Source organism: Chrysemys picta, chromosome 10, assembly GCF_011386835.1.
Source record: "Chrysemys picta bellii isolate R12L10 chromosome 10, ASM1138683v2, whole genome shotgun sequence".
In the NCBI taxonomy this organism is placed as follows: Eukaryota; Metazoa; Chordata; order Testudines; family Emydidae; genus Chrysemys; species Chrysemys picta.
Window position 1 is genome coordinate 39,378,961 of NC_088800.1, and position 13,203 is coordinate 39,392,163.

Below are 13,203 nucleotides of genomic sequence, written 5' to 3' on the forward strand. Positions count from 1 at the left end.
CTCAATTTCCCTATCTGTAAAACAAGGATAATAATACTTCCCTCTCTCCCAGGGGTGCTGAGGCTCACATGTGTAAAGTACTTTGATGGAAAGTGCTTTGGAAGTGCAAAGTGTTTCTTACCATCATCATTATGAGATGTGGCAGAGCTGCCTGGAGATTTAAGCATTACCCACCTGGGCAGGTTACCCTTTCCCAGACATTCTTTCACCTGGAGAAGGCATCTTTTAGAAATCTTGGCAAAGGTTGAAAAAAGGCAAAGCGCTTCAGACATACACACACCCCACAGACAGATCTGAGTCCACTGAGGTCAATGAGGCTGGGAATGAGCAGCAGGGAATGGATCACTTGATGATTACCTGTTCTGTTCATTCCCTCTTGGGCACCTGGCATTGGCCACTGTTGGAAGACAGGATACTGAGCTAGATGGACCTTTGGTCTGACCTAGTATGGCTGTTCTTATGTTCTTAATGCTTTTTAAAAGGGATCACAGTCTATGGTAGTTCACTGAGTCCATCCTTGGCTACTGCACAAAGAACACTGACTGTACAGGGGGGGGAAATGGCCCATGCTGGACCACGCATCTTTTTAGCATGGAGATACTGGTGAGAAAGAAATGCATAGAGATCTCCTGGTATTTATTCCATCAGTTATATCAATACCATAGAATAAGGAGGGTATATAAGGGGTCGAAAGTCAGACGAAAACTTGGCATGGTTACATCACAATGTATAGATAGATTTCCCCCTCATTACACAGAGTTGAATTATCCTCTTTCCTTCAAGGAACATGAATTATAGTAGGCCCCATATTGTAGAAGTGACACAGCATTTGAACGCGTTTCCAGTAAGTGACGTTTCTTACAGAGAAGGGCGACTGTGGTCTAAGCTGACTGAGCACCCACCAGTCTGGGCTCTATTCCTGAACCTGCCGCTGACTTGGGCAAGTAGCGTAACCGTTCTGTGCCTCAGTTTCCCCCCCCCCTAAAATGGGACCGATATAGCTGTCCCCTCCTTTGCCAAGTGCTTTGAGATCAATGCATGAAAGGTGCTATCTGGGCAAAGTAGTAGTATCATTTCTTGGCCTTAGTTATGTGGATCTGTGAAATTTCCCTGTCACGGCTTGTGTCTGGAAAGCAAAGGAACACCGGTCATCGCCTCCAGGAGGTTTGCTCCAAATCTCCTTCACCAAGATGGGAGTGAAGGCAGAGGAGCAATGCCAGTCTGCTCCTCTAAAGAGGTTTTTTGCTCCCATTCACAGGCATGGCTCAGCAGCCCTCATCACAACCCTCCCTCCCTTCTGCACTAAAAGATTAAAATGGGCAGAGGAACTCGGTCACCCATGTGAGCAGTGGCACAGGCAGTTTTAGATCTGACCTCAGGAGGGGTGCTGGAGGAGGACAATGTTGCCTCCTGACTCCGGCCTCGCACTGGAAAATACACGTCACGAGAGGAACAGGACACGTAAGTCTGTTTCGTGGAATCTAGGCAGAGCATGGGTTTAGAAAAGGTATCCAACTCACACAGGGAAGGGTGATAAACTCTGTGGGGTTCCCACTGGTTAATTTTCATACACCATCATTTCCCCCAGACCATCCACTGCATCCCTCCTCCCCCTCCCCCTCCCCCCCACATTATACGGTTAAGAATGGGGTGTTATGTCGAGGGAACCAGCTGTGTCACATAACAGAACACTTTTCAGCTGACTGCTTCAGGTCCTCTAGCGTGGCCTGGGCTTTATCCTTCAGGGAATCAAGGTCCAGGTTCGGGATGCTGGTCAGCTGTCCGATAACAGAGTCCTTTTCCTCTTCCTCCTCGTTATCTTGCTCGATCATCTTGGCCAGCTCCTTGGGGAGCTCCACGTCCCCTCCTGCCAGCTGGATCTGACTATCATCTGTTTCATTCTACAGGGTCACATCGATCAAAGAGAAGAGCATGAGTGAGTAGTTCAGAATCAGGCTCTGGGACAGAGATAAGGAAGGAGAGAACAAGTAGGAAGTGGAAGAGAATAGAAGCCCCAGTTCAGCATTGTACTTAATCACTTGCTCAGCATTAAGCATGTGTTTCAGTGCCACTGAAATCAAAGAGACTGAAACATGTGCCTCGATGTTTTGCTGAGTAATGCTGGATTTCAGCACATGCTTAACGTTACTCAGGCGCTTAAGTCACCTGCTGAATCAGGATCAGATTGGGAGGATTAATACACTGATGAACCACAGGATGCCTTTGAGAGTCGGCACAACAGCTGGACAGGATCAGCAGCTACTGCAGAAAAGATTCACGGAAGAAAATTGTCTATGTATTCGAGAAAAAATATTGACACTAATGAGAGCTGGGTGAATGAGACAGAGAGACTCGTGAATTAACACGGGTTCCTTCACTTTGGACATGTTTCCCCCTCTTGTGTGTTTACAGAAACAAACCCCTGAGCAATCCACTTACCTGGCACCGATGTTGGTAGAAAATGATTTTTGGCCTGCGTATAAGAAGTGCACGTGTGCTTATCCAATAGGGACACTGAAACAATAGCAAAGGACTGATCTGACCTTTCAAAAATCAACACGGGGCAATTTAGAATATTCGCAATCAAGTCAGAGAATTTTTAAAAAGCGCTTTTTTGTTGAATTCACTTAAAGAAACTGTGATGTGCTTGAGTTATTCCATGAACAAAGAAGGAGGCTGAATTATAGTAGATTAAATTGTTCCCAGTGAATCATTCATTCAGCTCTAAGCAGACATACCACAATAGGAATTAGCCTAAGAAAGAGCAGGTGAAATGGAGTGGGGAGACAATGCCGGTTGAAGGAAGATATTGTTACACTACTGTCAATGAAATCAATGGGAGTTAGGCACCTAAATACCTTTGAGGATCTAGGCTCAAGTGACTGACTTCAGTGGAGTTTCTCATGATTTGCTATTTATATTGAGGTAGCAGCCAAATCCCTGGTGAAACTGAGTGGCTGCACAATGGGGCTTTGCAGACAGAAAGTGATTTCAAGCAGGAGAAGGTGAGTTGACAGTACAGCAGAATGGCTCACATGACAGGCTGCCAGAAAAAAACAGATGTACACGTAAGGCTATTACTAATTGCCACTCAAAGGGACTGCAGTCTTCTGGCCAGCCGGACAGGTGGCTGCATAGTGCAGTGGTATTGCTAGCTGCTAGGCATTAGCAGGTGAGTGTCAGCACAGGATTCCCGGCGCAGAGCTGTAAGGAAGGCATGAGAGTGTTGCACTGTGGTTTTTAAGAGGCTGCAGAGCTGGTATTGTATCTCATCCACCAGCCAGATTTAAAAAGGGGTCTGATTAATGAGTTAGAGGAACCTGTTAGCTAGAAAAATGTCATTGCTGTCACACTAGGCGCATATCTGGTGGTCATCACCAGGGCAGATGGAGTTGCTGGTAGTGGTGCTGTTTTTCTATATCACGTAATATTTAAATGTCATCAGGGAGCCAATCTGAAGAAAATCATAAAAATCACCAAAAGGGCCATAACTTGAAGATACATTGTCTAATTTTGACCAAAATTGGCAGAAAGCTTCTAAATACAATTGATAGCACAACTATATACTCAAACTAGTACTGGTTTGGAAAATTTGGGAAATATGTATCCCCAAGTGATATATTTGATGCATTTTCCTGTCCTTTTAGGCCTTTGGGTAAAGCGAAAGTCTGTAGTCACACAACAGTATGAGCTCGTTTCTACCCTGTAATACATCAAAATGTTTGTCATTATTTGTAGAAGGACTGATATTGAGACTTTTTTCTGTCTGCTATTTTATATTTTATGATTATGATTCCTGCATTGGCAACTGAGGTTAATGCAGCGTATACCATGATGATGAAATATTTTGAGGAGATGTTCCACTCTCTGAGCCAAGACTGGGCCTATGTTGTGTATGATGAAGCAATCTACTGCAAAGCACAGATTATTAAATGGAGGAATCAAAAGGAATTTGACCATGACCACCTTGATGTGGGAGGCATGCATCGTGCAAAGAATTTCATGGGTGATCTAGGCAGTGTGATGTAGGAAAGTGGGTTTGAAGACATCCTTGTGGAAGCCAGCAACTATGGTGCTTCTGCCATCAGCCATACTCTAAGAGGAAGAGGATATAACTGTGGTATTGGAATCCACAAACATATAAATGAGGCAATGAATTGCTTGAAATGGGTGGCACTTAGTGATTCCATGAACAATGGTGAGAAGATGAGGAGAGATGCATCTTGGAGAAAATTCAAACACTCATTGAAGCATTTGAGGCTGTGGAGAAGGCACACAGAGAAGACAGAGTGGAAGCACAGAATGCTGTGGCAGACTTCATGAACAGAACCCAGTCAGCTCATGGACACTTATATTACCCAAGGAACAATCTGTTCAGATACCATTCTGTTCTGGGAGAACTATGTAACAGATTTATCCCAACTACTGATGGAATACAAAGGAGCAAAGAGAGATGATAACAAGACTAGGGAACTTGAGACATTTGTAGTGTGGCCACGTGAATTATGCTAGGTGGGGATGTGTAACTGTAGCAGAAGCCAGACTTCTGGAGGAGCAGAAGCCAGCTATATATCATGGCCTAGCTGATAGCCAAGGAGCAGTATACTGGACTGCCAGACCCTTCAATAGCATATGGCATGACATGGCTGTCGAGCAATCCCTCAGCAAGGACTGTGAGAAGCATCAGCATCTTTGACAAAAGATAAGGCTCTGACCAAGTATTACCTGACTGCACATTTTGAGGCAGCTGTAACAGCTATGACAAAACAAATGTGTGGAATGCAGCCTTCAGCAACAGAGCTCCACCAAGAAGCTACCACACAGCGCATGGCTGCAGATGAAACTGCTATCCCAGATATTAGAAAAGTTGTGACTGAATGACAAATCCTTTAAGCCCAGATGACAGACAACCACGTGTGAACATTGCAACGTCTACTGGGGCCCCACCTGAAATTGCAGAAAGTTTGTGCACGAGAAGAGAGAATGGCCTACAAGAAAGGAAGCAGTTTGTAACCAGTAGGCCGCAAAGAGGTGAGGTAGATCTCTTTGATCCCATAGAAAGGTCTAATCTCAAATCATCTGGTAATCTCAACAAGACAATCGAACAAAAGAAGCAGCAGATAGCACAAGAGACAGCTATTGATCATCAGATATTTTGCAAGCTGACAGTTATTGCCTAGCGCAGAGAGGTTGGTAGCCAGGGTGATATGAAGTGTGAGCTGGCACCTGTTCCACTTTCCCTCTTCAACTTGGATGGAACTCTAAGAAAGACCCCAAAGAGCAGCACATTGTCTTGGCTGGAGAAAAATCTATCAATGGTTGAGCTACCAGCCTCCTGTGAGCCAACATTAACTATTACTGACATCATGAGGATTCTGCCAATGGTGTGCACCAATCCTGCCAAGTCAAAGACTTTTGGGGAGCTATCTGATGAGCTACTGACTGGGGATGGTGGTGTCCTAGCCGTGGGGTCAAGAGTGATTCATATGTTTTCTGTGACGCAATACATATTTAATACAAGGGGGAAGTTGAGATGGCAGACCCCTGTTTGCATCCTTTCTCCTCAAGCACAGAAGAGAATGGAACCAGGGTCTTCGACAGCCCAACTGAGTGCCCTAACAGCTGGGCTAGAGAGGGCTTCTTATGCCAGGCTCCTCTTTTGGCCCTATTTTAATATTTAATTAAAGTGGACCAACTTCAATAGGAAAGACTGAAGGAGCTCATGGCTTGTTTCTCCTCAGGCAGCTGGAGGAGTTGAACAAGGGTCTTCAGCATCCCACCTGAGTACCCTAACCACTACAGAGGGCTACTCTTGCTTGTTTTTGCCCAATTGATATTTAATTAAAGCCCGGTGGAGCTCGCTGTTCAAATTGCTTTTCCTTATCAGGAAGCTGGAGGAATTGAACTAGGGTCTCCAACCGGCTAGGAGAGCACCCTAAGCACAGAGGGCTACTTGTGGCTGCTTTGGCTCACTTAATGTTTAATTAAAGTGAATCAGCTGCAACAGGAAAACCTGTGGGAGCCCAACTTCTGAACATGTCATTGCCCAGCTGTTAGGACAGTCAGTTGCAAGGTAGGAGAGCCCTGTTCAAATCCCATCTCATCAAGCAGCAGGGGATTGACCCAGAGTCTCCCACAGCCTGGGTGAGTACTCAGACCACTGCATGATTTTCACACTTTTTGTGGCCCAATGAATAGTTAATTATGGAATTAAAGTGGAACAGCTTTGACAAGAGATGAGCCCACATCAGAAGATCCCTTTGTTCAGTGATTAGGGCTCTCACTTGAGCTAGGGCAGCTCTCTAGTCAAATCCCTTCTGCACACCAAGCAGAGAATTAAACTGACCCAGGGTCTCCTGTATTCAGGGCACGTACCCCAACCATTGAGTTACAGTCTAAGGGTGACTATCTCCACTCCCCGACCCCACAGGGCTGGCTTTAGGGGCCTGATTCGAATACCCGGCGGCGGTCCGAGTCTTCGGAGGCACTTTGGTGGCGGGGGGTCTTTCACTCAGCTCCGAGTCTTCCGCGGCACTGAAGGACCCCCCCCCACAACTGAAAAGCCACTGAAGACCTGGAGCGGACCGCCACCGGGTGCGTAAAAAAAATTTAAAAATTAAAAAGGCGCCTAAGGCGCGGGGCCCTCTTAGGCGCAAGGCCCGATTCTGGGGAATCGGCCTAAAGCTGGCCCTGCATCCCCACACCTTGTATGGTGTTAGGTGGCCTATGAGCATGGCTACCAGAGTGAGCCCCACAGGGAAGCTATGCAAGGCCTTGCTTATTGCCCCTGGTTTGAGAATTGTGCTGGGGCTTAGGCATGAGCAAGGCATCTGGTGCCTAGAAGGAGGTAGCAGTGCCTGAAACTGGGACTTAACCTCCTATGTCCCTTTTTGGAGCTGGCTTTGTGTGCCTTGGTGTGGTCTGTGTTCTGGGGACACGCATGCTCAGTTCATGCCCCAGCTCAGCATTGCATGCCTGCTGCATCAGTGCTGTCTGTTCCGCCATCTAAAATGCTGCTGGAGTTCTCTGGAGAGTTTGGCTTATTATAAAGCCAGGTCTGGGGAAAGGGCAGCCCCCCAAACTGTACCCCAGATGCTATTTTGGGTCTTCATCTGGCATATCAGGTCTCAAACCAATCTGGCTCTGCATTTGCATTTTACAGCATTTTAAAATTAAACACAGGTCATTTGCCAGGAAGGGAGCTGTATCCCACCACACATAGTACCTAAAGCCTTCTCCTAGCATATACATTTCCAAGCCAGTCGGACTCTGCCTATGACCTATAGAGCATTTGGCATTTCAGGTCTGGCTCACAACAGCACCACTTTGTAGAACCAAAGGGACAGTCTAATGGTGCTCGGATTCTTGGCCGTTGGATCTGTGTGTTGGTCAGCTCAGGGGCAGACTAGTAAGATATGTTCTGTATGAACACTGCTCATTTCCCCCTTAGCCTTGAGCAAAAGAAAAATGATTTCTTCCCATCCCAAGAACAAGTGTGAAATACCAGCTGTGGTGTGTCAGTAACCTAACTGCAGTCTGTCATTTATAAGCCTGCTCCCATTATCCACAGGATGAGCAGTTTTGAGGGCAAAGAGCAGAAACACTCAGCCATGGTCACACATCAAAGATGATCTGACAGTCCAGGAGATAGCTCCGTCTCTGCCTGTTGATGGCTTATTAAATTAGGACCATTACTTTGAATTCATGGCATGGACAGACCTGACCTCACCAGAGAGGTAACAGAGACCCAAGCAGTAGCTGAATCAAGTAGCCCTTGCTCAGGATATTAGGAAGATTTGAAGGTAGGTAACTGCAGTCCAGCCCATTGCTGCTTTTTCAGAGGCAGCAGCCTTTGTCTCAATGGTATCTTTGTTACAGTGCGATAAGAAGGAAGCATCTCTGCATAATGGGCGCTACCCGTTGTTTGCTAAGGACAAAACAAATGAGAAACTACCAGCAACAATGGCCTCCTTCAGGCAGCACCTGAAACATGCTAATTATCAGTCACACATATGGAATCATGTACCAGCTCAGTATCTTTGTGTCCCCTGTCAATAATAGATGGGTGATGGATAGCAGGGGACAGCTTGTTCCCAAAATGATGGTGTTGGCACCTGCTCCAGAAGCCACCCTCACCTTTGTGCAGTGTGGCTGTGAGACCACAAGGAAGCTTTGGTGTGCTCTGGTGCATGCAACTGTGGCAGGGACGAGTGCAGCAACAGCGTATTGCGCACATCAGACACAGATTCGAAGGGGGAGTAGAAACGTTTCAACTACCTGCAAATCACAGGGACTATTTTTGTGAGTAAATATTGCTTGAAGGGGTGCTGCATTAGCCATTCAGTGGCTCATAGTTATATGGAGGGTTATGTAAGCATACATGGTTATACTTTGTTATGCACACGATATATCAGACAAGACTTTCTAAGCCCTTCTACTAAGAGTCATTACTGTTATATAAGCGGTTTACAGATATTGTCATTGTAGTCAGTGGTAGTAAGACGATAATAATTACTTGAATACTGCGTGCAGTTCTGGTCACCCCATCTTAAAAATATATATATTGGAATTGGAAAAGGTACAGAAAAGGGCAACAAAAATATAAGGGTAAGATTGGGACTTTTCAGTTTGGAAAAGAGACAACTAAGGGGGGATATGATTGATATAAAATCATGACTGGTGTGGAGAAAGTAAATACGGAAGTGTTATTTACTCCTTCTCATAACTCAAGAGCCAGGGGTCACCAAATGAAATTAATAGGAAGCAGGTTTAAAACAAACAAAAGGAAGTATTTCTTCACACAACGCACAGTCAATCTGTGGAACTTTTTGCTAGAGAATGTTGTGAAGACCAATACTATAACGGGGGTCGAAAAAGAATTAGATAAGTTCATGGAGGATAGGTCCATCAATGGCTATTAGCCGGGATGGGCAGGGATGGTGTCCCTAACCTCTGTTTGCCAGAAGCTGGAAATGGGCGACAGGAGATGGATCACTTGATGATTACCTGTTCTGTTCATTCCTTCTGAAGCACCTGGCATTGGCCACTGTTGGAAGACAGGATACTGGACTAGATGGACCTTTGGTCTGACCCAGTTTGGCCGTTCTTATGTTCTTACAGTTGTACCATGAGTGCTTTAGACTCACGTCTCCAGCTGAGCAGATAACTATGTTTTATAATTAAGGTTGGGGTCTTATTATCTGCATAGCTTCAGAAAAATAAGTCAGAAAAACGTTTCTTAAATTAGTCCATTCTACAAATAATGACAAATATTTCGATGTATAACATGGTACAAACAAGCTCATACTGTCGTGCAACTACAGATTTTTGCTTTAACCAAAGGGGGGAAAGATAGGAAAATGATCAAATATATCACCTGTACTATTTTGAGTAAGTGGTTGCATTATCAATTATATTTCAAAACTTTCTGCCAATTTTGGTTAAAATTAGACAATGTTTCTCTGAGTTATGGCCCTTTTTGTGAGTTTCTGTTTTTTTCCAGATTGGATGCCTGATAACATTTAAATATAAAGTGATATAGAAAAAAACTGCACCACTTCTAGCATCTCCATCCACCCTGGTGATGAGCACCAGACATGTGCCTAGTCTGTGATAGCAAAGACATTTTTCTAGCTGATGGGTTAGTGCCCCAAATGGGTCTGGGTCTGAGCTGGTAGACTAGGGAAGCAGCAGGGCAATCAGTTGCAGTAGAAAGGCCTGTGGATAGAGGAACGCTGAGTGAGAGAGGATGTGACTAGAAGTGCACAGTCTTGCCTCAGTGGAAGTATTACCTTCCTGGGAAACTGACTAGAGCAGAGTGGTTCTTAGGAATGCAAACCCTGACTTAGCTGTAAATAGGACACAATCAGCCAGGCCAAGGGCTGATCGATCCCCTCTCTGAGCTCATGCTACCCCAAGAGCATGGGGGTGGTGTGGGGGCAGGAATCCTACCTCCTATACCCCCATCCTGGTGCCTAGCTGGTAGCCTGCCTGGAGACAAGCTGCTGGAAAGAATGTCCTTGAGGAGCCATGGGCTGGGATCCAGAGAGTTCCCCTGAATACAGGGCTGCTGACAAAGCGACAGAGGTGAGCGTGCCTCACTCTTTACCTTGGGGAGCCGGTACTTGTCTCTAAAGTGGGTCCGGAGCGTGGCTCTCTCTGCTTTACGCTGGGTGAACTGGGCATCCCTTTCCATCCTGGAAACAACATTAGAAAACAAAGGCTGTCAGCCTGCTCCCGCTCTGCTCGCTAGGCCGGGTCGAGTGAGGAGGTGTCCAATGCAGGTCACTAATGCCCATTCCCTGAGCTCCCGCATGCACTGAATGGAAGTCCTGATCTGACATGGACAGGTCTTAATTCGCCAGATGGGGCTCCAAGGCTGCTTTCCAACTGGCATCCAGGAAAGGCTTTCCCCACCTGAGCCTCTCTCTCCTACAGCCACACACAAGGGAATACAGCAGCATCAGGGGAACGAGTTTACTGCCAGTTTCTATTGCAAACGCCTGCCTGGGCATTATACATAATATAATCAGCATATAACACATGGTGAAAAAAAACCCTCCAGTGTTTACAGTCAAGAACAAATACATCGATGAACCCCCCTCCCTTTGCAGTTATTTTGGGCCGTCTCTCAGGATCCTCCCAACTTTAGTTTATTTAATGGTCAGCCAATTGGAGGCTAGAAGCCAGCTGGAAATTGACACAACCTTCTCTTCAGCCTGCTTGATTATTTGTTTTTTCAAGTCAATTACTTTTTCACCTGAATTTCATTGCCACAGAAATCAGCCAATGCATGAGCCCAGTTTGAGATGCAAATGGGGTGCAGCAAACGGGCCTGGACAAGTTCAGTGACCAGATTAAAGCCCTTTTAGGCAGGTGGCGGTAAGGGAGGCTCTTTCTCCGGGCTTGTCTTTGTCAGGGTTGAAGGTTCTGCGTGTGCCGAGGAAGCCTGAATGCAATGTGGCCCAGATTGCGGTGACGCCCTGGTGCATGCTAGTTCACACCCAGCGCTTCGCGCCTTCAACACGGACAGACATTCGCCACCCTCCGCCCCAATAAAGCAGGAACCGGAGACACCAGACCAAACTTTGGGGGACAGCCATAAAAAATAACTGTAGTGAAATGTGGCCCAGGAGGAGAAGACAAACCCATCTCGCCGATGCGAAAGCGGATTAAGAGATTATGGGTGCCATTAAAACGGCATCACTAAAATTCCCCGCCTTCCACAACCATTTGAACGTATTTAGTGCAATGCCGTCTTCCGCCTGGCGTCTCCTTTGAAAAGGCAAAGACAAGGCGGCCATCTGGTAGTCCTGGGTGTAAACCAACCAACGCCCCCCACCCCAGCCCTTTCCCAAACTGCAGCTCAGCTTCTGCGCTGGCTCCGCTGCGAGTTTAAGAGCAGGAATACTCGGGGGTTGGCGGGGCGCTGAAGTTAGTTGCAGCCCAGCCGCACGCTCTGCCCCGGGCTGTGCTGGGCTTTGGGCTAGAACAATTGGCCTAACTCAGCGGCAGCCCGCCGGTTTGCTGGGTTACAGGAGTCGCTCAGTTAAGTGAATGTCTGGTCGGGTTAGGCAATGAAAGTCTGGGCTGCTCTAGGGGCGGAGTCGCTGGGGAATTTCCCCAGTACACCGCACTCTTCACCACACCCCCGTCTCCCATGCTCCCGTTCCCTTCGGTGGGGCTTCCTGTCTAGCAGCTACCCCGTGGGGCAGTCCCGATTTGCTGGCCAGGAGCCCCTTGATGCATTGAGCAAAAGCCCGAATGCCTCTGACATTTTTGGAGGGGGGAGGGGATCATGAATCTCGTGGACAAGTTTAACGGGCTTTTTTTCACCTGGTCCCGAACGGAAAACCCGTCAGGGGAGCAGAGGAGGTGGGTGAAGCGCTCCCACGGTCCGAGGCATCTGCCCTACGGGGGAGATGAGGTGGCCAGAAGGGTTAGCATGAGCATCACACACCGCAAGCCCCCCAGACGCGCTCCGGGAGCCCAGCGCACTCACTTTTCCTCCACTAGCTGCTTCTGGTATTCTTCATACTCCTCCCGCGTCATGCCCTGGGCTTCGGCCGGGGATTTCTCGCCATCCCCCTTCTCCTCGCCGCCCAGCCCGCCGGTGAGGTTCTTCAGCTGGCCGCCCACCATGGACTTCACCATGAACGCCATAGCGGGGCGGGCCGGGGGGGAGTTGGGGCTCGGCTGAACAAGAAGCGGCGGTGTGGCTGGAGCGCTCTGCCCCCGCTAGGCTCCCGGCGCCCGGGCTCAGGCCAGGCCCGCTCCGCCTCCCATGGATGAGCGGCTCCGCTCTGCCTGGAGGTTTACGGGTCGGCACCCGAGCCGATGGACAGCTCCGAGCGCCTCTGCCTTGCTTAGCCGCGCGGCCAGCGCCTCTCTGGGATGCACTCGACGGGGCTCAGGGACAAGGTTCAGCACCACAACGCGTGGACAGCTCCAGCCGAGCGGGGTTGCGTGTGTGCCGGAGAGGGGCGAGGGCTCCCCCGCTTCTATAGGCGAACGTGCCCCCAGCGGTGCTGAGCTATTCTGAGCTCGACTTGCAGCCTCCCTGAGCTTTACTCTGCCCCCTCGCTCCCCCTCCCACCCCACCCACCACGCCCCTTTGGAAAGGAGGATTAACTTGTTTACTGGTGTGACGCCAGCAGACCACATGGCTCCAGCCCCAGTCTCCTGCCTACAACCCTCACCCTCGCTCCGTGCAGCTAAAACATGGGGCGGATGACAGCGAATTAACATTGGAGAGGCTTTTTTCACACCCTGGCTGCAGCGTGTGCGTGACTGAGAATGAGAGCGAATAGATGGAGATGTATGAACGTTCTGCAGCATCCCTATGGGAGAACAGTGGCCAAAAGAAATCATCAGCCAAAATTAAAACCCAGCCTGGTAATCACTGTAAGAGCGATAAAATCCCCCCCTCCCCGCCTTTAAAGGGTGAGCATTGGCGCTGAGGGCAGTAGCTTCAGAACAGTGGCAGTCATGAAAGTTTCCAATGTTTTAATGCCGGGGTTGTCAAACTTCATTGCACCGTGATCCCCTTCTCAAAACAAGAACTACATGACTGGGCAGGGGGTGACCGAAGCCTGATGCCACCTGAGCCCCGCCACCCTAAACCAGGGGCGGTGGGGGGGGCGAACTGGGCAGTGGGACTTCGGCTTTGGCCCCAGGGACCAACAAGTCTAACGCCAGCCCTGG

At 48.3% G+C, this 13,203-nt stretch overlaps 1 protein-coding gene across 1 annotated transcript; it reads right to left on the minus strand.

Annotated features, from left to right (window-relative positions):
- Positions 1 to 615: 615 nt before the first annotated feature.
- On the minus strand, positions 616 to 12,602 carry CPLX3 (complexin 3). Its single transcript, XM_005309228.3, has 3 exons — positions 12,002 to 12,602; positions 10,109 to 10,196; positions 616 to 1,901 (listed from the first exon to the last, which is right to left on the minus strand). The coding sequence occupies exons 1-3, from the start codon at positions 12,160 to 12,162 to the stop codon at positions 1,677 to 1,679; spliced, it is 474 nt and encodes a 157-aa protein (XP_005309285.1). The 5' UTR covers positions 12,163 to 12,602; the 3' UTR covers positions 616 to 1,676.
- Between the last annotated feature and the right edge of the window lie 601 nt (positions 12,603 to 13,203).